This window comes from Callithrix jacchus, chromosome 13 (genome assembly GCF_049354715.1).
Source record: "Callithrix jacchus isolate 240 chromosome 13, calJac240_pri, whole genome shotgun sequence".
In the NCBI taxonomy this organism is placed as follows: Eukaryota; Metazoa; Chordata; class Mammalia; order Primates; family Cebidae; genus Callithrix; species Callithrix jacchus.
The window spans coordinates 36,528,889-36,555,446 of NC_133514.1; the positions used below are offsets into that span (position 1 = coordinate 36,528,889).

The 26,558-nt window shown below is 38.5% G+C and overlaps 1 protein-coding gene and 1 non-coding gene across 14 annotated transcripts in view; both read left to right on the forward strand.

Annotated features, from left to right (window-relative positions):
* The window catches only part of UNC5D (unc-5 netrin receptor D), a 560,161-nt gene that overhangs the window by 295,181 nt on the left and 238,422 nt on the right, over nucleotides 1-26,558 (forward strand). For all 13 annotated transcript variants that reach the window (XR_004732764.3, XM_035270258.3, XM_008979310.5 and 10 more), the window contains one exon: nucleotides 15,573-15,791. Coding sequence is in view for 12 of the 13 variants with exons in the window: in XM_008979310.5 (XP_008977558.1) it covers nucleotides 15,573-15,791 (219 nt within the window). In the remaining variant the exon portion in view is untranslated. The remainder of the gene's footprint in view (nucleotides 1-15,572; nucleotides 15,792-26,558) is intronic.
* Nucleotides 7,474-7,614, forward strand: LOC118146962 (U4 spliceosomal RNA). Its single transcript, XR_004733146.1, has one exon. It is a non-coding gene; the product is annotated as a U4 spliceosomal RNA (small nuclear RNA).

Below are 26,558 nucleotides of genomic sequence, written 5' to 3' on the forward strand. Positions count from 1 at the left end.
TACAGTGGCATGATCTCGACACTGCTATCTCTGCTCCAGAGTTCAAGCATTTCTCCTGTCTCTGCCTCCTGAGTAGCTAGGACTACAGGTGCATGCCACCACACCACCATGCCCAGTTAATTTTTATATTTTTAGTAGAGACAGGGTTTCACCATATTTGCCAGGCTGGTCTTAAACTCCTGGCCTCAGGTGATCTGCCTGCCTCTACCTCTCAAAGTGCTGAGATAACAGGCATGAGCCATCACTCCTAGCCTCTCCTGTTTCTTCTAAGGTTACTGATTCTGTTCATATGGTCACTACTCTCATGACCTAATTAATTTATAAGGGGGCCACCTCCCAACACCACATTGGGCATCAGATTTTCAATATTTTAATTTGGTGATGAGAAGGGGGAGAATACAACTTTTAATCCTTAGCAATGCCCAGTTAAGTTTATCATGAATTCTAGAAACAACTGGCTATTGTTTTAGTTGATTTCATATATCATCATTTGTCAATGGAAAATAATTTATAGGCCTCAGTTTTCTTTTGTAGTTTTTTTATCACAGGAATTATATTATAGGGAGGAAATGGTAATGTAGCATATATCTAGAGATTTTTACGATGAGCAACTCATAATGCTGTTTGTCAGCTTTCCCTGACACTGTTGTGCCACGGTTTGAATCATACTGTCAACTTTAAACCCTGTCTAAACATGGATTTTAATGTCTTTTAATGACATTATATTGTCTTCATATGTGGGTGCCAAGTGTGCTTATTTCTGATTTGCAGTTATAATGTTAAATTCTAACCCTATTGCACCATCAGCTATAAACACTTTGACGGGTATCCTGTTTGAGAAACTACCTTTTGATGGTTATAGATGTACTTAAAGATCAATGCAAAATAAGTTAAATTTACTTTGGTCTTCTGCTAGAGAAATCATGTGTTGATGGTTCTAGATTTACTTCACGATCAATTCAAAGTAACTGTTTACTCATTTATATAAAATAGTATCCAAAAAGTGTTCAGGGCCGTTTTTAAGTAAAGGTTCCACAAAATAGGTCCTTCCTGGAATATACAATGTCCTTTCTCTAATTTAATATTTAAAATCCTCAAAGATATTATATTTGATCAGGAAAGGCTCGAAGTCAAACTTGTTCTAATATATATTTGGGCTACAAAAAATATAAAAGATTGAGAGATAGGAAAAAATATATATATATATAGTGTAATGATATCAACACCCATTCTTTTCTTTCCCTTTCTATGCCTACTTACCTAACAAGAAAATTTTGAAACTCTCTGAACTCCTACATATTTGTTCTGGAAATTACCTCTAAATGTTAGGGAATGTCTCATTCCTCTTAGGGCACACTGACCGATTTGATTGATGGTTTAATATCTTCCCCCAAAGTACCAAGTAATGTTGGTTGTTTCTTTTAATTTCAAAATCTGTGCAGTAGTAATACAGGTCATTACTGATCTCCTGACCCAGACCTTGGGTGGCAACAAAATTAAGTGCTTGCTATAAGCCATAGATACCTGCAAGCTATCAACCTATTGATGATAAATAGCAAACTATAAAGGCCTAGCAATATGCACATGATTGTCTGATTTCTATTCATTTGTATGGGGAGGTAGGGTGCTGAGATAACTAAATAATTAAATCACATAATGCAATTAAACTTACTCCATTAGGTTGCTCTTCACCCCGCCATTACTCTTGCTGACAGTATGCATACCAGGCTTCACTCCAGTGCAATTAAGCTGATTAGGTAATACTAAGCTGCTCAAATATGTAGTAGGTTTTTTGTTGTTGTTGCTGCTGTTTTAAGCTCCATAAGTCAAAGGCCAAATTTTTGAAATACAACAGCAGGTCTTCAGGTGATGTACATAAAGCTCTTTACCTAACACATTATGGCAAAGTCAAGTAGCCTTAACCCTTCAAGAGCATCTAGGTCCCCAGAATTGGTTACTAGGTTATAACATTAGATACTGTGTTATAAGAAAAAAAGTATGTAAATTACTCATGCATTTCCTGGAGTGCCGCTGAGTAGACTGAGCTCTTGCTCTAGCATCCATAGGATGCAATGCTATTTCTATTCTATCCTTCACCATCCATCTTAATTAATAGTATGTTAACAGTATCCTATTATAGACTGAGTACCTATTATATGCCATACAATATCCAAGATTATTTGCATGTAGCTGTTGAATGCACACAATAGCCTTGCGGTTCAGTATTCTCTATCTGGAAGAATACAGAAGCTAAGGTAGGTTAGCTATCTTGCCTAAGATCACACAGCTAATTAGTAAGAAAGCCTGGGCTTGAATCTAGCTCTGTCTTAACTCCAAAGTCCACATTTGTTTCCCTGTAGCATGTTGCCTCTTGATAAAAAATAACAGGACAGGAGGAACAATATTTTGTGCTTCAAATACAACTTGGTATAAATCTGTTTCTGACAGTGTCTAGCATCTTCTCCAAGGAGGATAAGGGAACCAAGCCCCCTCTGTTGCAAAAGTTTCACATCCCAATCAGATAACTGTCAAATCAGGGCACAGCTTCTATTGCTGGACACTAATACCATGTGGTGTATTGTCCGTCTTAACTAAATACCACATCCCAGCAGGCTCAACTAAATCTGTGTATTAGGAAAAACAACAAAGGAATTAAAAAATTTCATCTTCACATCAGCGTCTTAGGCGATTTCCAGAAGAAGTACTTCATTGTGAAAAGAAGGTCATCTCATTAAGAAATGGAAAACAAATCCTGTTTCGTTTCCTTTTATGAATTCTCCACATAAAGCATTAATTTCTATTTTTATTTTTTTAAGATGTATGTTCTTCCCTGCACGAGACCTTCTTTTGTCTAGAGGTACCCGTTCTGGTCAAAATTCTGTTGCAAGTGAAACTCATCTTTTGATTGCTTTAATCCAAAATTATTTTTAAAATATGGTCACAAATGAATTAATGAATTGGAAGAAATCACCAAAAAAGCAAAGTGTTATTGGTATCATTTAAGACCTTGGTGCTAAGACAATGATATATATACATTCAAATTATGTTCTACTTCTTTCTAGGTATTATACAGCTACATTCTCCTTAAAACTGTGTAAAACATAAAGTTTAAATCAAAATATGAACAAACAATTCAGAAGGTAAAATTAGTTGATAATATGGCTTAATATTTAATTTTGCTAGTAATCAGAAATGTATATTAAGCAATTAACATTTTTATCCATTAACAAATATCTCAAAAATTATGTTCAAATCTGGTGAGGTGAGGAAAAATGGTAAACTTCTATAATGCTGGTGCCTGCATCAATTTGAATTCTCCTTTTGAAAATAAATTTAGGGCTGGATGTGGTGGCTCATGCCTATAATTTTAACATTTTGAGAGGCTGAGGTGAGAGGATCACTTGATACCAGGAGTTCAAGACCATTTTGGGAAAGAGAAAGACCATATCTCTATAAAAGAAAATAATTAGCTGGTCATGGTGTCACACATCCGTAGTACCAGCTATTAAGGAGGCTGGGGTGTGAGGACCACATGACCCAAGAATTCGAGGCTACAGTGAGCTACAATGGCACTACTGCCATCAAGCCTGGAAAAGATCTCATCTTAAATAAATAAAAATTAAATAAATAAAAATTTAAAAAGTCACCTGGTACTGCATTGTTTTCACTCAGTACATTTTATTGCAAAGATGATGGTCACAATGTTTTTTCATAGCTTCATTTATTTTTATTTTTTTAAAAATGTATTCAACAAACACATGTAGAGTCTCAGAGTTATTTAGCCATTGGGGAAATAAATAATAGAGTCTCACATCCTTTGCTTTCATGGAAACTATAGTCTAGATATACATGATATTCATGAATAGTTACATACATGAGTAGTTGGGCATTGATATACATGAATAGTTGCTTAGTAGTGCAAAGTATCTGGATGGGCAAAAAAGAGGAATGTAACCAATCTAGGATTTGGGGGACTCTGGTAGCCTTAAGTACGATGTGTCAACTAAGCTGAACCTAAAGGAGAAGAACTGGATAAAGCAAAAGAGAGTGGAATGTTTGTATCATAGGGCAGAAGGAAAAGCAGGCGTGTGAGCTCCAGGTGAAGAGCACTTAGATCTCTAAAATAATTGAGTGGCAGTCCCTGTAGCTTCCAGGTGGTGAAGTGGTTAGGCATTGAAGCTAAGGATAAATGCAGGGACCACATCATGAAAGGCCTGATCAATCATGATAGAAATATATAAGAAATTTTATTGACAAGGCTGAATAATTTTATCCAAAGGATTAGGAACTTCAAGACAGAATGACATGTTTGAATCTGCATTTTGGAAAGGGCATTCTGCTTTGCAGTGTGTAGGAAGGATTGAAGGAGGGTGGGCAGGAACAAAGGCAGAAGGGAAAAAGGATCCATTCTAGTCATGTAGAGGAATAATGGTGGTGACTCAGACAAGCATAGGAAGAATGGAGATGAAGAGCAGTTGCCGAATTTGAAGGATATTTAGGGGAGGGAATCAATAGGGTTTAGTGATGAATTGGATATAGGGGCTGAATGGGAGAAAAGTAGGTGATATGCAGGTTCCAGCTTTAGGGAACCCAGTGATGCTTCAGAGAGAGAATGATACTGATGATATAAATTTGGGTATGGTATAGGTATGTGGAGAATTATAGTATCAACATAATGCTAAAGCTTGGATATAACTAAACGTGAAATAGCAAAGAAGTAGATCTACACTGACACATCTGCTATCACCTCAATTAGTTTTACAAGAAGATATCATAAAAAAAATGAGATAATATATTACAAATATATTTGTGTATTCTGTGTATACACAACTTAAATATTAAGTATACATCTGAAACAGATACTATAATAAATCATACTGAATTATTAATAGTATTGGTCTTCAGGAATTTGGTGACAATGGATAGAAATATTTTTAACATGTATATGTATTTTTCTATAATGTCTTAGAAACTGTAATTTTCTCTATAAAATATAACATACAATGTTAAAAACTATATTTTCAGTTTCACTATATTGAACTATAATATGTTTACAAGTTACAAGATCACTATAAAAGATACTTTCTAAGATTTTGGAAGGCAAAATTTCTCAACAGGTAATAACGCAAAATTCACCGGTCAATGTAATATTTTGTGTTCTATCAAAACAAAATCAGCATAATGAAAAATTGCTGTTCTGGATGTTATTGCAAAGAGGTTTTTATCCTGAGCCCGTGACTTAGAACTTTTGGCAAGTTGTTTAACCTCTGAGAAGGAGCCTGGATGACTGCTGAGACAGGAGAGTCGGTTTGGATTTTCTCTAAGGTGATCTTCCACCCTAGTTTGCCTGTGTCCACATCCCACACAAAAAATTCCTTCAAACCATGTTTCAGTCAAATCAGCCTATGTTTACATTTTGAGGTATGCAGCTAAATGGCCACAGTCTGAGATTATATGTGACCTGACATCTAATAGGAGTGTATTTCTTTCAAAGAGAATTTAATGTTTGTTCCTTACACTTTTGTTTTCCCTCTTTTATTTCTTCTTTTTGTCATAAAAAGATTGGAAATCCTCACTGTATTAGTGTGAAGAACATAAAACACAAAGTTTTTCCTGAAAGGTAATTTTCCAAGAGTGAAAAAATATGAGAATGGTATTTGATTGTTTGGTTTTCTGTCATTCATTGTTGCATTAAAACAACCATTTTTCCATAACTATGAATGGCCTCTTGAAAACTGTCAGTTACAAATGAAAAGCGATAACACTTTGAAAGCAAAACCTTTCCTAAATCCCACTAGGTTTTCAGATGAATTTGAAAATTAGTTAGAGGTACATATTCATACACAAATGTATCCATTGTTGGGGAAGAAATTAAATAATTTATAAATGCCATCTCCATATTCTCAGCAATATATTCTTTTTTACATCTTAAAATGAATAATTGTTATAAATCTTATCCTATTCTTTTTCATTTTTTCCTAAGGACATTTATATTTTGTTTTTCCCTGATACGTGAATTTTAATATACGTTAGATACCATGAAGTGAAACCCAGAATTGCCATAGTTTATGAAGCCTTCTGTATTATTTCACTAAAACAGGGGTGTGTGTGTGTGTGTGTGTTTCCTGGTTACGTGTTGATTCTAGAAACCTAAAAATAGAGAAAAAGCAAAAAATTAATACGATTACCAACATTGCATAACCCAGAGAAAAACACCTGGATTAAATTTGACATCTTACTTCAAAGTCTCTTTAAATAAACCGTTATGGGAACAAGTGACTCAGGTTAAATCACTGTATGTTTCCATTAAGGGACAAAACTCTACCTGTCATCATAACTAGTATAGACTCTTTGGCTTAGACCTAATTTGAGAGGCCAGTTTTGGAGATTACTTAAGTGAAAGCTAAAATGATGGTTTCAAATTAACAATCAGAGAAAAACAAAACTTTTCCTTGTGGACCTCTTGGGAAATTAGTCACCTGTGTAGGACCAGCATGGGTTCTCCCGCACTCAAAGTATGCACAGCTAAACTGGTCTCAGGGCCCATGCTGTAATGCTGTAAACCAAGACAGCTTTCTTTCTGTAATCTGATGGTTACTCTGTGTTTGCATCTCTGAAAGTTCCTAGTTCAAGTCATGAAGAAAAGAGAGATGTTAGAATTCCTAAAAGAAAAACTTTAAACAAATTAAATTTAAGTGAGTTTAATTGAGCAAAGAACTGTTTGTGAATCAAGCAGTCCTTGAACCAAAATAGGTTTAGAGAGACTCCAGGCTGCCACATGGTCAAAGAAGATTTATGGACAGAAAAGGAAAGTGACGTTTGGAAAACGGAAGTGAAGTTCAGAAACAGCCAGATCAGTTACAGCTCAGCATTTATCTGATTTGATCACGATGTGAATTGTTGGCTTTAGGCATAATTTAAAATATGTGAGGAGGCAGCTTTAGTCTAAACTTAATTTAACAGACCCACATAAGACCAGTGGTTTAATAAGATCTCAAACTCTTTAAAATGTGCATTCTAATGAAGATGATATTTAGCTCTACCTAACTTTTCAAATTCCTTTTCATGCACTCATAGCATGTAATATTTCAGCCATCCCACACTTCCTACAGTTTCTCTCTTACCTTTTTATCTCTGCACGTGGCATGCCCGCTGTTGGAACACCTTCTCCAACTTGCCCAGTTGGTCATGACATATATCCAGACTGTGTTGAGGGGTAATCTTCGCTGTGATGCCTGCCATAAACTCTCCCAGGGACAGATAGTCTTTCTCCTCTGTACCTGATGGCACTTGGCATATATTTCCAATTTATTGTAAGCATGCTAGTCATAGGTTTGTTATTATTTATCTCCATTTTTAGTCTGTGAGCTACTGGCAAAAAGTAACTATGCCTTAGTCATCTTTGAATCCCTAGTACCTAGAACATTGTCTACTCTTAATAGACGTGCACACATGTCTGTTTAAAAAAAATGAGCCTTTGCACAGTGTCAGTATCATAGCAAGTGAGTTTCATATGAGGCACAATTATTGCTAATAGAAAACTTTTCCCAATACCCCGCCATAACGACTTGGATTATAATCAGAATTGGCAATTTTTGACGGTCTCCATGGAGACTGAATATAAAAGAAGAATTAAAAGTACAAAAAATATAAAATAATAAACATTAAATGTATTAAACTGTAATAAATTGGAGAATAATTACTGTGCCTTTGAAGGGTCTACTGAAATTTGAAGTTCCTTGTTTAAAGAACTCAGAATGGCACTTTGATTTCTTTGTGTGTTAAGTGCTGTTTCCCATCTGTCACTCTGCACAATTTATGATCAGCTCAATGAAATAATATCTAAGTATGGTAATATATAAGATCGGCACAGTTGAGGTGAACTATGCAAATGCATTGATATAAAACATTTCCATTTTTATTACAGGTTAGGAAGAAAGCATAAGAGTTTTCAAGTTAAAAATAAACAAAAACTTTTATTGGAGCCTAGGGAAAGAGTCTGTGTTTCATAAATTGCATTAAATATTTGGTATGTAAAATTCCGACTGCTGTTCTGCATTAAATGGATGAAATGCATCCCCTATCTAATTAAGTAACCATATGGAGACAAGTCACATTTACATAAACAAAAGCAGAGAGCCTGGCTCAACTGTATTCTCTTTTAGATTATGTAACTTGGTTTCCGTGCTATGGCTTTCTGCTCTGACTTGCACATTGCCATGGACCAATACACTCACAGAAAATGAATGGAAGTTAAAGAGCTAATTCTAAAGAGCCTTACTCTATTTACATATTGCAGTGAGAAGGACTCTGGAATATTATGAAATCTCCTATGTTTGCTAACTGCTTGCCTGTTAAAGCCAGTAGATTTGGGATCTGGCCAACAGGAAACCCATTGTGTATTAGCCTGCTTTGCAAGATAGCCATGTGCCTGGTGTATGGTGTAACCATTTCCCTGCATGTTTATTGAATAAATGCTTCACAGCATGTGTTCAGAATTTTTGACCTAACAGAATTTTACTAATGTAGCTACAGGGAGCAAATGATAAAGAAGTGTTATAAGCAATGGTCCATATCACTAAGGCTCTAAGATGAAAACAGTAATAGCAATCAGAAAATCAAAACATAAATGTTAGGATAATATGTTTGAGAATGGAAATAATAGTGATGATAATCGTAATTCTTTCCTTTTTATACTATTCTTTGTCCACACAGGGATCTTGCTGAAGTTTGTGGTCATAGTAGCACATTATATGTATGTGACATTTAATCACTTACTCTATTTTTACATATAGTTTAACATCACAAAACACCAACAGATTTTAATCATCCAGTTTTGTGGATGAGAAAAATGGAACCTCAGAGTTAAGTTACTCACCCAAGGTCAGAGTTAATGCAGATCTTGTCGGGTTATTTGATTCTCAGGTAAAGTTCTTTAGTTTGAGCAGATTGAGTCTTTGCTTTTGGGTATGTTCCCTGTTTACAATTTGAAACAAATACCAATGTAGTGAAAAGACAATCATACTTTGGAGACCAAAGAGGGAAAAAAAGTGAAATGTATTTCAAAGTAATATCATCTCAAGAAAAAAGTATGCAAATAATTTAGAACATCTCAAAACCTCTTGATACTCACCTTCACTTAAACAATAATCCCATGGATCAGGATTTTATGAATCCCAATTTAGGATGACCGTGGTCCCCAGTGTGCCTGATTGCATTGCAAATACGACACATCAGATGATCAAATATTGGCAGTTTATTGTGGTTAACCCTGATAGAATGGCAGTGCCTTTGGCCCAGTTGTTTTACTTGCTGATGTTCACTGCCTCCCTATATTTTAATTTGATTTTTAGTTATTTAAAGCAGGAATAGTTAACATTTGTTTCTCAATGAAACACAGAAAAATTCTTACTTTATTCTCAAACAATTATTCTCTGCCTTGCTTACATCTGACTTTGGTGAGGATGTCTGGTCAGTTAAATACAGTTGGTAGAACACTTGTTCTCTCAAAAGTACTTATTTTCTCAAGACCTTCTCTGGGATGGGTTCCTAACATGCCCATTCTGACCTGGAATCACCATCCAGCTGGCAGGTTAACCAAATGGTCTTTAAGGTAAATGTCATATTTATTGTAAGTGAAGAGGTGATACACAGATAATGTGTCTTTTGATATCATCTTATGTCATTTTTTTGTTTGCTTTTGTTTTTTGAGATGGAGTCTTGCTCTGTTGCCAGGTTGGAGTGCAGTGGTGTGATCTCGGCTCACTGCAACCTCTGCCTCCTGGGTTCAAGCAATTCTCCTGCCTCAGCCTCCTGAGTAGCTGGGACTACAGGCGCGCCACCATGCCCAGCTAATTTTTGTATTTTTAGTAGAAACGGGGTTTCACCTTGTTGACCAGGATGGTCTCGATCAATTGACCTCATGATCCACCCACCTCGGCCTCCCAAAGTGCTGGGATTATAGGTGTGAGCTACCGCGCCCGGTCATGGCAGCTCTTATTTTGACTTTCTGCTAACGGAGGTTCCATGTTTCTTAATCTACCAATGCTCTTTCCTGAACAGCTGATGGCATTAGGATTTAATTAACTGAAGCCTGGAGTGTTCGCTTTGTGTAAGATGGAAGATGCAGCTGTATCAGTGAGGAATGTTTTCTGCCACAAACAGAAAATCTGTCAGGGCCAGGCGCAGTGGCTCACACCTGCAATCCCAGCACTTTGGGAGGCTGAGGTGGGTGGATCACGAGGTCAAGAGATCGAGATCATCCTGGTCAACATGGTGAAGCCCCATCTCTACTAAAAATACAAAAAATTGGCTGGGCGTAGTGGCGCATGCCTGTAATCCCAGCTACTCAGGACGCTGAGGCAGGAGAATTGCCTGAACCCAGGAGGCAGAGGTTACGGTGAGCCGAGATCGCACCATTGCACTCCAGCCTGGGTAACAAGAGCGAAACTCCGTCTCAAAAAAAAAAAAAAAAGAAAAGAAAAGAAAAAATCTCTCAGTAACTTTAAGTAGGGATTTTTTTTTTTAAGCTTTAATGTATTATTTGGGAGTGGATGACTCCTGGTGTTAAAGCTCTCAGTGATACCTGTGCTGGGACTTCTGTATTCCTGTTGAACTTTTCTTCCTGAACGCCAATTAAGGCAGGAACAGGAGAAAAGACAGTACCAGACACACCTATTTTTTTTTTAGAAAGTCTTGCTTGGTCACACAGGCTGGAGTGCAGTGGTGCCATCTCAGCTCACTGCAACCTCCACCTCCCAGGTTCAAGTAATTCTCCAGCCCGAGCCTCCTGAGTAACTGGGATCACAGATAGGCTCGCACCACTACACCTGGCTAATTTTTGTACTTTGAGTAGAGACAGGGTTTCACCATGTTGGCCAGGCTGGTCTCAAACTCCTGACATCTGTTGATCTGCCGACCTCTGCCTCTCAAAGTGCCGAGATTACAGACGTGAGCCACCATGCCTGGTCACATCTACTATTTTTATCAGGGAAATACAAGCTTTGACAGAAGCTTCTGTTCATGGCTCATGTGCTAAACCAGTGTTACCGGACCATGCTGACCTGCAAGAAGGTCATCCAAGTGTGTGACTTTTCCAGCCTCTGCTGTGAATGTGGTGTGGAAGGAGGCAGATGGCTGGATCAGTCACCAGCCATTTGTCCTACCACAGTTTCAGACTTTTCTCTGAATTATGCAGTGGAGTTGTGGCATATGTGTTGAGATTATAAATAAATTTATCTTGAAGGAAAAAAGGCATTCGTGCAGTCTTGCATAAAACTATTAAAGTAAGTGACCTCTTCCCACCCTGTCCCAAAGAATAGAATCTGTCAGCAATTTATAAGCCCCTTAAAAGTTTCCACTTCAGTTCTTATTCCTCTTTCTTGCCTACCCTTCCTTTTTACTGAAAGAATTGACAATCTCCTGAAGAATTCAATTCTAAACTACTGAGCAGGGCTAAGCATGGTTGGCAAGTGTGTGGTGAGGGAGGTGACCCCTTGCCCTTTGGGATGAGGAAGAGGTGTCCCAGAGAGGCAGCCTGCTGAGGGGATTCAGCCTTCTTGCTGGAAGGAAGCCACCTGCTTGGCAGGGCTTTGCTGCACCAGGAATGAGAACCTGACCCAGAGGGGAACTTGAGGTGTGAGAAGGTGGGGCCGAGTATAAAGATAGGCAGTAACCACTCCCAGCACTTCACCATACAAAGCAAAAAAAAAAAAAAAAAGGCAAATATATTCCTATTTTCATCTACATTATTTGCTAGAAGGGTGCAAATAAACAGTGATATGTATACAAATATATGCATACAATCAATCCCTCACCTTCTCAATGCCACTCTAACAAATCATTTTCCTTTGTTTCTTACTTTCATGGGTCCCAACCCTTTTTTGTATTTATGCAATAATAAAAACGTAATGTTACATTCTACCATTTTTGTCCTCCTCTGAACATTAACATTGACTGATTCTTTTTTCTTTATTTATTTCTGCAACAAGATCTCCCTCCCTCCCTCTCCCCTTCCTTCCTCCCTCCCTTCTCCCCGCTTCCTCCCTTCCTCCCTTCTTCCCCACTTACTCCCTTCCTCCCTCCCTCCCCTCCTTCCCTCCTCCCCTCCCCCCTCTCTCCCCCCAGGCTGGAGTGCCAGTGGTGTGATTTCAATTCACTGCAGCCCTACCTCCTGAGCTCAAGCAATCTTCCCATCTCAGCCTTCCAAGTAACTGGGACTACAGGCATGCGCCCAGCTAAATTTTTTATTTTAAAATTTTTTGTAGACAAGAGGGTCTCGCTGTGTTGCCTAGGCTGTTCTCAAACTCCTGGATTCAAGTGATCCTCCTACCTTTACCTTCCAAAGTGCTAGGATTACAGGTGTGAGCCACTGTCCCTGGTCTAAGATTGATTAATCGTTCAAGGGGATACTTGGGTACCTTGGACAGTTACCCTCCAGCTTTTCCATTGTACTCTTCTGCTCTCTGTTTGCAGGCTGAACATGCTGCTTTATCTAAAGGACATTTATTACAATGGGAGTAGGGGAACCTAACTGCTTTTAGATCTCTCTGTGTTTTGTGAGTTTAATGGTTAAAACTAGGTCTATTATATGATCTGGCACCTTTATTTGGCATTTATGTATGCCGGATAAATAGACATGTTCATGCATTGTTACTAGTTAAGCAAAAATGCATCATTCAAATTGCACGTCTGAACCTGTCTGCTCAGCCTACCACTATAGGTTTGAGTATGTTTTATCAAGTGACCCTTTTAGTGAACAATGAATTGGACAGAACTAAAGCCCCTGATGAGAGTATAAGCAATTGATGTTCATATAAAATCTTCTAATACTTTTGTCATTTCCTTAAATATATGGATTTACAAAAGCCTGCAGGGACTTGGTATTTGTTGAAGATAGTAATTGGCATAAGCATTCAGTAACAAAACAAATTAATATGTGATTTATTTTATGAAATCCATTTAAATGTAATTTAAAATATTTTTTAAAAACCATATCTGAGATTATCCTGAAACCCCTCTGACTCCTTGTGACATATACACATTTTATTTTCTGACTTTATTGTACTTTTGACATAAACTGCCATTTTTAGAATACTTCCTTTACAATTTTTTTATACTGACTGACAATTACTTACATGAGTTAGCTTTTCCATTGCAAATACATTTCAAGGCTTATACCTTAAACTCTTTGTTATGTGAGGCTGTTTTCTCTCCCCTTAAGTTAATGTATTTAATGGGGAAAAAATCTTATTTGGAAGAATCAAGTTACAGTTACATTTAATTCGTTGCCATGGCAAACTGTGCATGTGTTCTCAGTCATTAGAAGCTGTTTACTAACTTTGTTTTATTTTCTTCCTCTTGAAGTCTGAGCCTTTGCACCTCCTTTTATGTTTGAGAATTCCTCCTAGTAATGTTCTTAAACAGAACATTACTTTTTTTTTTTTTTGTTAATTGAGACAGAGCCTCACTCTGTCACCCAGGCTGGAGTGCAATGACATGATCTTGGCTCACTGCAACCTCTGCCTCGCAGGTTCAAGCAAGTCTCCTGCCTCAGCCTCCAGAGTAGCTGGGGTTACAGGGGTGCACCACCACACCTGCATATTATTTTTATTTTTAGAAGAGATTGGTTTTTGCCATGTTGGCCAGGCTGGTCTCACACTCCTGACCTCAGGTGATCTGCCTGCCTAGAGCCTCTCAAAGTGTTGAGATTACAGGTGTGAGCCACTAATCTCAACACTTGAAGAGATTAGGCAGAAAATTAGGTCAGAAAATTACTCCTATTTTTAATGAATTAGGTTACCTATTGACAATGCTTCCTGATTTGGGTTGTTGATGACTTAAGCATGAATAGTAAAAGGCTCTGGTCAAAGCTGCATGAATGGCATGCAGAAAACCAGGTTAGGTCACAAGATGTACCCCTTTTCCCAGACTCTCTCTGGAGAGCTGGATCTGATGTGTGAGTGCATTAGTCAGGGTGCTCTAGAGGGACAGGGTGCTCTAGAGAGCTTTAAAGAATGAGCTCTCACCCATCAAAATATAGAATAGATGCACATATAAAGAATATAGAATACATACATATATATAAAGAATATAGAATAGATCATATATAAAAAAATATAGAATAAATGCATATATAAAAGGAAGGTTTATTAAGGAGTATTGACTCTCGATCACAAGGTGAGGTCCCACAATAGGCCAAGTCCCAAACTGAAGAACTTGGAGTCCAGTGTTTAAGAGGAGGAAGCATCCAGCCCAAAAGAAAGATGTAGGCCAGAAGTCTCAACCAATCTAGTCTTTCCATGTTCTTTTGCCTGCTTTTATTCTGGCCACTCTGGCAGCTGATTACATGGTACCCACCCAGATTGAGAGTGGGCCTGCTTTTCCCAGCCCACTGACTCCAATGTTATTCTCCTTTGACAGCACCTTCACAAACATACCCAGGAACAATGCTTTACATGCTTCCGTACGTTTAAGTTGACACTCCATGTTATCCATCACAGTGAGAATTTTCTTCCAGTTTTATTCACTAGGTTGTTGTCTTCCACTTCATCCTAAAGACTGACTTGGTCTCAATAGCAACAACTGTTTCTAGGGCAGAGTTAACCTTGGTTTTGAAATGTTTGCTATCTTTGGTCTTACAGTAAAATGGCCTTTGGAGGGTACAAGATGCCACTCCCCCTTGTCCTCTTCACTGTGCTCAGCAATCACACTCTGCTGCCTTTGATTTTGTGACAGTTTACTGGGACCTAAGTGGTTGCTGACTGCACGAAGAAACAAGGAGGTACAGTTTTGCCTCCTGCTCTTCCCTTTTTATATTGCTTCCTTGGTTTCCTGAGATTAGAGAGTGCAATTTGTTCCTTTCATTTGAAATGTAATTATAGCTACTGGCTATAAGTCCAGAGCTATTAGTGATTTGTTTTAGTTCTCACCCTCAGTAGTGCAGTCCATCATATATGGTGGAAGGTTGCTGGGGGCAGAGGGTGAGCTGAAGGCAAGCAGAATGGAATCACATTCCCTTTGAAGGGGCAGTGAGCTGTTGAGTTATGCAAGATCCAAGATAGATTACCAGACAATCTCCGCAGTTTCATAGGTAAAGAAAGCAGATTATTTGGAATCTTTTGACCATATTTTATGGCTAAGTATCCTCTCATCTTCCCTGTCATTCCCATACATGTGTGGGAGAACAACATCTATTCTCACCATTTTTTTCAAAATATTGAAGAAGCTTCGAGTTGTTAGTAACTCTTTAAGGTAGCCATTTACCAGAGCCTCTCACCTCACAGATGTTTCTGCAAGGACACTCAGATTCAAAATGAAAATTTGAGGAGTGATGTATTCATTCTTATGCTTTGACCAATAACGCTGAAGCCATGCCTAGCTGGAGGCACCGTATCCTCCTAGTTCAGCGTCTAAAAGATAATTCATTTACATGGGTTCTACACACTTGCTTTGTTAATACAGGAAAACGTTTTCCATCACAGATTCTTAACACTGGTGTGGGTTTGCTGCTGTGTTTTGATGTACGTGCTGTCAACATAGGCTGTGTTCTAATGTCCTCTTTGATTTCACAGGAACTGACAACAGTGAAGTCCTTCCCGAATCCATCCCATCAGCTCCCGGGACACTGCCTCATTTTATAGAGGAGCCAGATGATGCTTATATTATCAAGAGCAACCCTATAGCACTCAGGTGCAAAGCGAGGCCAGCCATGCAGATATTCTTCAAATGCAACGGCGAGTGGGTCCATCAGAATGAGCACGTCTCTGAGGAGAGTCTGGACGAGAGCTCAGGTAGGAGCATGCAGAGGTCAGAAGCAGCCATAGCAACTCTTCAGATTCTCCAGTGATGATATGTCTGTCAAAGACTGGAAATCACCTGTCATCACCTTGTGTGAATGAGGTCATAGTTAAATCACTCTTGGCATGTAAGATGTGATCCTTTCTTCAAATGACTTCACAGCTGCCTTTCTTGTCTCTTCCAATAAAATGCAGAGGCATTTTCTTCTTGCCGTATATAACTTTAAACATCACATTTTGTATGGAAGTTGATAATCTCACTGGAAATAAAACCAGGCAGTCACTGTTTATATTTGCAGAATTCTAAATATTTTTGAGGACAGATATTGAATCTTGCATCAAACCCCTTGTTCAGCAGCATGATTTGTGTTTTGTTAATCTTTCCTAGATTTTTATTCTTTGCACTTGATTCTCCACCGTGGTGGTTTTTGAGTCCTCTTTTAGTTTTTTTGACTGTGGTACAGTGGCAGATTCCAAATTAGGTTACCATATTCTAGCAGGATCTCGAATATGAAAGAATTGTGGGACCATCTTTACGTTTTTAGTTTGATGAATTTGGCAGATAAGTGGTGATGATGGAAATTATGATTATACTAGCTACAGCATACTGAGCACTCACTTGTACAGCAGGCTTTATCTAAGCATTTGACATACATTGTTATCTAGCTCAGTTTTTACAACAGCCCTCTGCAGTAGGTAATGATATTATTGCCTTCTTACAGACGAGGAAACTAAGGCTCAAAGAGATTAAGTAAACTAAGTGCTTGCCCTAGATGTCAAAGTGAGATAATTTGACTCAAAACCTTCAAAATGTATACCCTTTTATATTTTAATGTTGACAGAAACAATCTATGCTTTTGAACTTTGTTTTCTCAGAAAAGATTTAATCTGGTCACATGTTAGATTATTGATTTTTTTTTTCAGTTGGTCAACTATTTGACTTGGTCAGCTCACTAGATCTCAGACTTTTAAATAAGTCAGAAAACATCAGTATAACTGTGAAGTTTTAAGTTAGCTTAATTTATTAACTATATAGCAGTGATATTCTATATAACAAGGTAGGCCTTTCAGAGTATTCAGAGACAGGTAAGATGATAGCCCATATAGATGGGCTTTACATGTAATGATAGAGATGAGATAAATATACCCATAAATGCAGTGCAGATCAAGTTAAGATAAATATCTGAAGACAAGACTATGGTGCTATGGAAGATTTGGACTATGAGTAAAGGTATTGTGGACTCAATAGGGGTTGAAAGGGACATGGATGAATATGTAACTCAGATGGGCATAATAGATGCTATACTATATGGGGGAGAGAGGAGTTTGAGTGGTCTGAAGGTCACAAATATTAGTAAATGAAGAAAGCTTAGTATATGTCCAGCAAAATGTTTGGTTTTGTTGAAATATAAAATTTATGTACAAAAATAACAGCCAGTAGCTAGAAAACTCAGTTTAATCAATAGCATAAAAGGCCTCAAATAAGAGTGTGGAGTCCTTTTCTTAGTTTTATGGATATTTTGGTTGTGGGGATGGATCATATTGATGTATGGCTGGAGCTCTGCTTTAAAGAATGAATCTGGCAGAAAAGTTGGTAAGCAGAAATGAGAACAAGGAAGGTAGGAGACTTGGGTAATTCAGATGAGAGAAGATAAGAACTGTTTTAAGAATTGGGGGGTGTGGGAGCACAGAAATAAAACCAGAATATGAGTAATTGTATTAACAAGGAGAAAAATCTGAGATCATAATTTTGACAAGCTAAATTTGAAATGCTTATGGTATATAACGAAGAGGTGTAGATTTGGAACTTGGGAGAATTAGGAGGTAGAAGAGTAGATTTGGGAATCATTAGGAAAGAATGAAGCCATGTAGGTGGAAGAATTGTTAGAGGGGAAGGGCCAATATGGAAAGGAAGTAGACCTAGAAATATACCTCTTCAGAAGACAGGGACAGTAGTGGCAGCCTCCAGCAAAGAAATAACCAGGGGATGCTGTGTTCCAAAGCAAAGGAGAAAATTATCTTAAAAGATCTGTGGGTAAAACTCTGTGAATAAAGAAAATGGCCAAGAACTAAACATTTTATTTCCATCTACAGAAAGAGCGCTAATCATTACACAGTTCCCAACTACTGTTGGATTGCACTAAACATTCAAAACTCCAAAAGGAGAGAAACACCTAAAACCTTTTCATAATTTCCCACTCATTCCAAATTGGAATTAGGAGGAAGAAAAAATAAAGTGCCCCATTTAGACATTTTGTTCTTCAGATCAGAGCATGCTTAGAATCCTAGAATCTAAATGTAAGAACTGGGAGAGATCTTTAGTGATAAATAGTCCTATTTTATACATTAAAAATCTTAGAGTCAAGAGACATAATTAGGCTGGGTACAATCCCAGCACTTTGGGAGGTGGAGGTGGATGGATCATGAGGTCAGGAGTTTGAGACCAGCCTGGCCAAGATGGCAAAACTCCATCTCTACTAAAAATACAAAAATTAGCCAGGAGTCATGGTGGACGCCTGTAATCCCAACTACTCAGGCGGCTAAGGCAGGAGACTCACTTGAACCTGGGATGTGGAGGTTGTAGTGAGCCACTTCCACTCCATTGAACTCCAGCCTGAGTGACAGAGCGACACACTGTCTCAAAAAAGAAAAGAAAAAAAAGAGATACAATTAGATCATGGCATAGCTGTTTTAAGACCCAGATCTCCTGATTGTTCCTTCAGGTGAATTTCTTCAACACCATCAGCCACCTTTGCCTATAGATTTATATACTTTTCTCCCAAATCAAAATATTGGCAAGTTTTCTTGCTGACATAAGGAAGAATTGAAGCTCATCATTTTCCATTATGAATCTATTTAGGGTTTTAGTCACTCAAGTGTATAATCCTATACATATATCATTAGGATTTCTTTATTGCTGACCATTTCTTCCATCTTTGTAAAAAGCCGATCCCTTAATTTGGGTCATGTTTCTGGCACTGTTAGACAAAAATTTAGAGCAAGCAATGATAGATATTTCCAGGATTGTTGGTACAGTTTACTTTTTGAAGGAAGGATTTGGCATTTTGATGGGAAACGGAGAGAACAAATTGGATCTTGATTTCAGGAACATTTCCAATCTTGCTCTCCCAAGGCTGGGATCCAGGAGAGACCTAGATGGATAGGCCTGGTGCTGGGAGAGATTGAGTCAGAGACAACAGTAGTCTTACTTACATTGGCATTAAAAATTCAAAGGAAGACACTGGGATTTGGGAGAGGGCAACCATGAGAATATCTACCATATAAGCAGAAGCCTACAAAACAATGGCAGAATATGAAAGGCTCATGTGTCTTTTGCTCAATTAGTACAACTAAAAAAGGACTCAAATACCAGTGGCTCACTGGGGCTGTATGTTTTATCATTAGATGTCTCTGTCCTAGATTTTGCCCAGCGATGAACTCAAAATAGCAGAATCCCATTGGGGAAACTCTTCCAAATGAAAGATAGAACATTGAGAAAAGATCAGCCGTTTCTTTTACCACTGCTAGAAAATTCTTATATACTTTCTCATATAAAGACCTCTTTAAGTATTGCAAGCCAATTCAACAGTGCACCCTCTTGTAATTTCACTACATTCTGTTTTGTTATTGCTTCCCCCTTTTTATTCCCCTAGCATTGCTAGGCAACTCCATGTCATGTGGATAGCGTTTTTGATTACATTTTCTACCTCCATGTGGAAATCTCCTCTCCACTTCCTTAAAAAAAAAAAAAAATCCAATAAAGGACGCATACTTCAAAAATTTATAAATGACAAAATCTAAGGAGATTATATACCATTTTTTAAAAAATATGCTGTTGAGAAAGAATTTAAATTTTAGCAGATACATTTTTTAAAAGGACTTAATAAGCACAACTTTTCTTCCAAGTCATTTTGATTGAATCAATGCGAAAGAAATGTCTCTCCCTAAACGGTTTTCTTCTGCGTAGTTAATGAAAATCACTATGTACCACACACTGCAATTATGTTTCCTAAGCTCTGTATTAATAGTAGAATTGTGGAAACAGAGCAAGATGAGTGGAGATATTATACCCCTAACCAATACGTAAGTGCAATTTAGGTTGGAAACAAAATGGCCTCAGGTATTGAAACATAGATGCATTACCTCCCTTGGGTTCTCCAAGGTAGAGCTGGGAAACAGGACTTGACTCCCTTTACAGACTTAATGGCTTTTGACTGGATCCATAAAATAATTCCTCTCAGCCTAATAGGAGTAAATGACTCTGAGAAGCCAAGGACAATGGGACCACATTTGACCAGAGAGAGAGAGTACTGTCCATATTTTTTTAAGTCCTGTCAAAAATAACTTCTATATCTCTTTGGACAAGATATTCTCCATTTCTGAAATTCTAGAGAAATTGGATATATACGTTTTTTTTACTTACAGGCATTTTGTCTTCAGAACTAATGGGAAATGCATAGGACCTGGGAGTGTCTGGAGTAGACACAGAATCTTTTGTGTTCCTAAATTGGAAGCAATAAGTCCTTTCAGTTGTTAAAGGCTAAAAACTGCCTTTGGTCTTTCTGGTAATTTGGCCCTGTCATCTAACAGTTCAAAGAAGAAAAAGGATTGGGTGTTTTCATGCAGTTTAGCTTGGAAAACCCAGAGCTAGAGTTCTTTCCTGCAAAAAGTACAATTTATTTGACATGAGTTACTGTGTTTGCACAGACAAGGCCATATCTCTTAGTAATGTACACTTGCAGTTCCCTGCACTAGCTATGAGATCCTCTTTCATTTGTTCTGCCTCATTTCATTTGGAAATATGGGAACTCGTCTTCCTTGTGTTGTTCTTCTGTTAACATCTGGAAGCTCAGAGTTGAGAAGTAATCTCAACCCGAGAGCCATGCCCCTGTGAAAAGGATGAAGTATGCAGTAACACAGAAATTAAGAGCTTTAACCTAACAGGCAGACACACGTATGTCATACACACAATAGTAAACAACAACAAACCACATGTATCTCGGCAATCAAGATTATGTGGCCTGTGGGGAGTTTGAGTTATCGATAAGCTAAACCGCTTCTTTATTGTTCAATAAAAGCAGGAATTCTCTTAACAACACACCGTGGCTCTTATCTTATTCCACCTCAGAGATATTGAATTCTAATGAGTGAAATAATGTGTATTCCAATGTGTTATGGGAAAAGTCTCAACTCTGGCAAACTAATATTTTTCTTCTTAAAGAATTTCATTTCAGGGACCTCATGTGTGTGATTTTCTTTTTAAACAACTGGAGTCTCTCTCTAGGGATAAAAGGTTAATGGATTGTATTAAGAAAAGGGAGAAGAATAGAAATAAAAATGTATTAAATCTTAAAAGTTTATATCCTAGAATGTGGCTATGCTGGTGATGGGGATTTGAATATAGTATCTTCCAGAAAACCATTAATTTGAAAGTATCTTGAATGATTTCACAAATCACCAAGGTACGTTTGGGAAGCATATATTTTAGACAACATAACATAGAAATAATCTCTCAAGTGTTTCATTGACAGTTTGTGGGTTTAAAACTCACTTTGATAGAAGCCTTCTCCCTCCTCACCTTAGATTTCATCTTATGTATCGCTCTGCTTCTCAGAGAAGACTGACATATTCTTAAAAGATTTTCAGGAAAATATTATGAATTCCCTATATGAACTATGGCAGAATATGAAAGCCTTGTTTCTTGTAGCTAATTTAATTTTTCTTACAAAAGAGAAATAAAAGGAGATTATTTATTTTCATTGCACCCTTAGCAGTGATAAAAGTGACCTAATCACTTTATATAATTTAATAAATTCTGATATTTATCAGACCTTTGTCTTAAAGCCTAAATTCTTGACCAGTCTCTTCAGTGAACACATTAAGAAGTGTGTATATTGATTTAAAATACAAATTATAAAGATCTATAAAAAAATGCAGAGAGAAACCTGAGGTTAGACTAATGGTTAAGAACATGGGTTTGGGTATAGAGAAAGCAATGTTTGATTCAGGCTTTCCGTTTACAAATTTTTTCAGGTAGCTATGGAATTGAGCTTCCTTTCTCCTTAGTTCCACCATGTGTGAAATGACAGTGAAAATTGTATCCACTGCCACATAACACCTAATCTACGTGACATGCTTAGCCTAGGTCCTAGTGTACAGAAAATGCTTGGTGAAATGTTTGGTCCAGACTAGCCTCAAAATGATGAATATAAAAAAGCTATTTTCTTCTTCTAATTTTTTGAGATGGAATCTCACTCTGTCACCCAGGCTGGAGTGCAGTGGCAGTATCTTGGCTCACTGCAACCTCTGACTCTCGGATTCTAGCAGTTCCCTGCCTCAGACTCCCAAGTACCTAGGATTACAGGCACCCGCCACCATGCCTGGCCAATTTTTTTTTTTTTTTTTTTAGTAGAGAAGGCAGTTCACCATTTCACCATCTTGGCCAGGCTGGTCTGGAACTCCTGACCTCATGATCCACCCACCTCAGCCTCCCAAACTGCTGGGATTACAGGTGTAAGCCACCACACCTGTCATTTATTTTTGAATGAGACAAGTGGCTGATGATTATGATTCAAAAAACAAATATATAATTGTAGAATTTTGCATTCCAAGGAGATAACAAGGCTAATATTATTGACAGGTAAATATTTGCTCTTCCTAGAGTAACATTGCCTTATTTGCATGTGATTCAACCATTCAGGTCACTTTGTTTCTTTATGTTACTCTCAGAGTCCAGGGGAGTATTACAGGAAAGGGGTCTCGATCCAGACCCCAAAAGAATGTTCTTGAATCTTGTGCAAGAAATTCAGGGCAAGTCTGCAGTGCAAAGTAAAAGCAAGTTTATTAAAAAAGTAAAGTACTGGAAGTACAGCTACTCCATAGACAGAGCATGATGTTTCTGAAAGGGGAGGAAGGCATCCACCCTAGGTACAATTCTTGTATGTTTGGGAGATCTGCTCTGCTTGAAGGGTTTGCAATAACGGATTAATTTTCTTAATTATTATAATTTGCAATAATCAATATTGTCTTTCAAGCAAAATTAGGAATGCCCTTTTTCTCCAGATATCAGGATAGCTGTACACTCCCAAGTCTGAGTCTGTTTGGTAAACATTATTAATTTCTTCTCTTAACTGTCAACATCTAGAGGCTAAGAATCCATAACTTTCTGAGAATATAGCCCAGCAAGCCTCAGCCTCATTTTCCTAGCCCTCTCTCAAAATGGAGTTGTTCTGGTTTGAATGCCTCTGATAGTAGCACTGTGGGGGATACAAGTCGTACAATATATGCCCTAACCTGAGGTCATAAACCACTAGCAGGAGGTGATTTCAGTGACTGCGGGAATGGAAAGTCATTGATTGAAGCAACAGGATTGGAAATCATGACCATGTTGCCTACCATGTTGTGAGTAAGACACAGAAGTGAGTCATTCACGGGATGCTGTCTTCTAAACAACCCTTCTGTGTCCACTTCTGCCTCAAGTTTCTTTTCTTACTGTTGTCAGACAACACTATTAAGTTAATTTGCTTTCCTTTGCCAGACACCTCAGAGCTGATTAATTCTAATCTCTGGTGTGGAAGAAACTGGAGAGCTTGGGTGTATTCTTTGTTTCTGTACTTAATACTGAACTGGTGGTGCTTCTGAGGAATACGTGGAGGGCTTATTATCCTGGGAAAACTAGAGACTATTCATTAGGCATAGCGCATATGCACATTCAAAGGATAACCATTTTATTTTTCTTCAAGATACATTTTTATCTTGTTGCTAGGTTGAAGTGATAAAAGACATTTAGCCCTAATTAATTATCTGCTAGTAAAATGAAACATTGTTCTGCCTTTTCGTTTCTGTATTTAATTTACTACTTTCAGTAGTATATTGGCCTAAAGACATCTAAGCTCTCTTAAGATACGGAGGTACAGTTCCATGACATTTCTTCCCTGTCAGTTTTGAAACTTCAAATGTGTGTGAGATACATGTGTCCTTACCAGAGTCCCCAGAGCCATGTTCTAGAAGCCAGGCTATATATGGAATAAGGACAGAGCTTTCAAGTCGTAGGTAGAATGGCACCCAGCCTCTGCTTTTGGTGCCATGGCAGTTGTCACAATGGGCACTGTCGAGGCAGATTAAAATGTCTCCCCCTCCAGCACAGAAGCTCCTTGAGAGAAGGGATCTTGAGAATTTACTTGTCAATGTATTCTCAGCGCCTAACACAGTGACGGACACATATAGGGTGCTCAATAATTGTCTTTCCAATGAAATATGTCATAAACCTTAGATATCTTTGATCTATTGCTTATGGTAGGGGACCAGTGGCAAAATAGTAATACTAAGAAATAGAAATAATAGTAACGCAATGTTAAGATAAAAGACCAAAATCCATATGATTGTATTAGTAAAAGTAAAGGGCCATGCAAATACTATATAATTAACCAATAATAATACGTTATTCAAAATCTGAGAGTCTCATTGTTGAAGCATATTTTCAATGCTCTGAACCTGAAGCAGTAAGACAAATGGAAAACATTACTTATGTATGTGGAAGACTCACTTTTTCCAGCTTAAAGGGCTTTCTGTCTGCTCAAGAGACATCAGAGTAAGAGAGGATACCTCACCCAAATGAGGGCATCAGAGGGGCTGAGAAACCTTGGGAGTTCGTAGTTCTTTCAAGAAAACTCTTGAATATAAGAGAATATTGCTTTTCAGGCAAGGTACAGTGGCTCACGCCTGTAATCCAAGCACTTTGGGAGTCTAAGATGGGTGGATCACATGAGGCCAAGAGTTCTAGACCAACCTGACCATCAAGGTAAAACCTCATCTCTACCAAAAATGCAAAAATTAGGGGGGTGTAATGGCGCATTCTTGTAATCCCAGCTACTTGGGAGGCTGAGGCACAAAAATTGCTTGAACTTGGAAGGTGGAGGCTGCAGTGAGCCAAGATTGCAGCACTGCTCTCTGCCCTGGGCAACAGATACTGTTGCTTTTCTTTCTTTCTTCTCTCTCTCTTTCTCTGACAGATTCTTGCTCTGTTGCTGAGGCTTGCATGTAATGGTGCAATCGCAGCTCCTTGCAACCTCTGCCTCTTGGATTCAAGCAATTCTCCCTGCCTCAGCCTCCTGAGTAGCTGGGATTACAGGCACCTGCCACAAAAAAAAATACAAACTAATTTTTGTATTTTTAGTAGAGACAGGGTTTCGCCATGTTGACCAGGCTGGTCTTGAATGCCTGACCTCAGGTATCTACCCACCTCTGCCTCCCAAAGTGCTGGGATTACAAGGGTGAGCCACCGCGCCCGGCCCTGTTGGGATCCAGCTCAACCCTGTACGTGGGTGTTCCGAGTCCCGTTGGTGACAAGGGAGTGAGAAAAGAAATGAGACAAAGACAAGAGTAGAATTTCACAGTGGGTCCAGGGGGCCAACTCACTCTCATGTGTGGTGAACCGCATTGGCACTGGGCTCTGGGCTCCACACTCTTTTATTAGATACATTGTCTTATTAATCTCTCCGCTGTTGGAAGGGGAGGTAAGAAGGAAGATGGCTGGGTAGGGGTGGGAGTGAGGGTGGGGTAGGGTGGGCAGGACAGTGTGTGTCTCACAGCATTCAATAGCAAATGTGGTTCTTCTAATTTGGATTGTCTATCCAGGTGCATCTGCAAAGAGGCACAGCAGATAAGGCACCGTAAGGTCTAACCACATACAGTGCATCAAGGGGCTTTTATCTACCGAGCATTGCAGACACAGCAATCAAAATTACTCCATATTCTGAGAGCATAGGCAGAGCCTGTGGTGTTCCGGTTCTCTCTGCCTTGTAAGGCTTTCCAGCCCCACAAGCTCCTATCTGCAAAGACCCGAGTCTTGTGAGGAGAGGTTGCATTCCTTCCCAGAGTTCTTGCACAAGCCCTCTTTATGAGATCCTTATGCAGACCCTATGTCGGGAAGGGATCGTGGGACCAAAGCAGTCTTTGCTGCCGTGCAACCACACCGCAGCATTCCACGGTTACAAAGCGCTCTCAGAGGGTCTTTACTATAGTACTCCTGTTACCACTTGATTTCTGCTTTTATTTTACTGAACTATAGTTTGGAGTTTTCTTAATTCAGTATTTGATCCGTGGCACAAATCTCCGTGTATAAAAAGCAAAGCAAGCTTGTAATAATTTAACCATGAGTAACACAGGTCTGCCCCTGGCCATCTTGACCTACATGGTCCACTATTGCTTTTCAAGGGAATTTGATTGCTTTGTTTCTCTCCCAGAGAACTGAGTAAGGCCCTACATCACTCATGAAGTTGTATTGGAATAATTCTTTGAGACTTTGTCTGCAAAGAATGGAACACTCATTCTCTCAGCCCCAATCATAAAGTGCTAAAATGGGAATGGTAAGTCACAAAGAAAGTGAAACATTGAAATGAAAATGCCCCAGAAAACAGGCACCAAGCCTGGGATGAGAAAACCATTCTACCAAAACCTAGATGGCTAGTCATTTATTGCTTCTGTGTGGTTGGGGGTATGAGAAACATCTTACAGGGGAGGGATTCTCACTTCATTCTTGAATCTAGTGATTCCGGTTGAGAAGCTGAGCATCCTGCTACAGAGAACTTTCAAATGATTGAAGTAGTAAGGCTGAGTAGGGAGGCAAGTATTTGAGAACAGTGTCAAATTCCTCCCCAAGTGCCCATCACCAGGTGTGTTTGAGAACTGGCTGGCAACGGTAACCACAGCAGGATGCTGCTGACGGGCTTTGTGTCAGTGTGATAATGAGCACTGGATGAA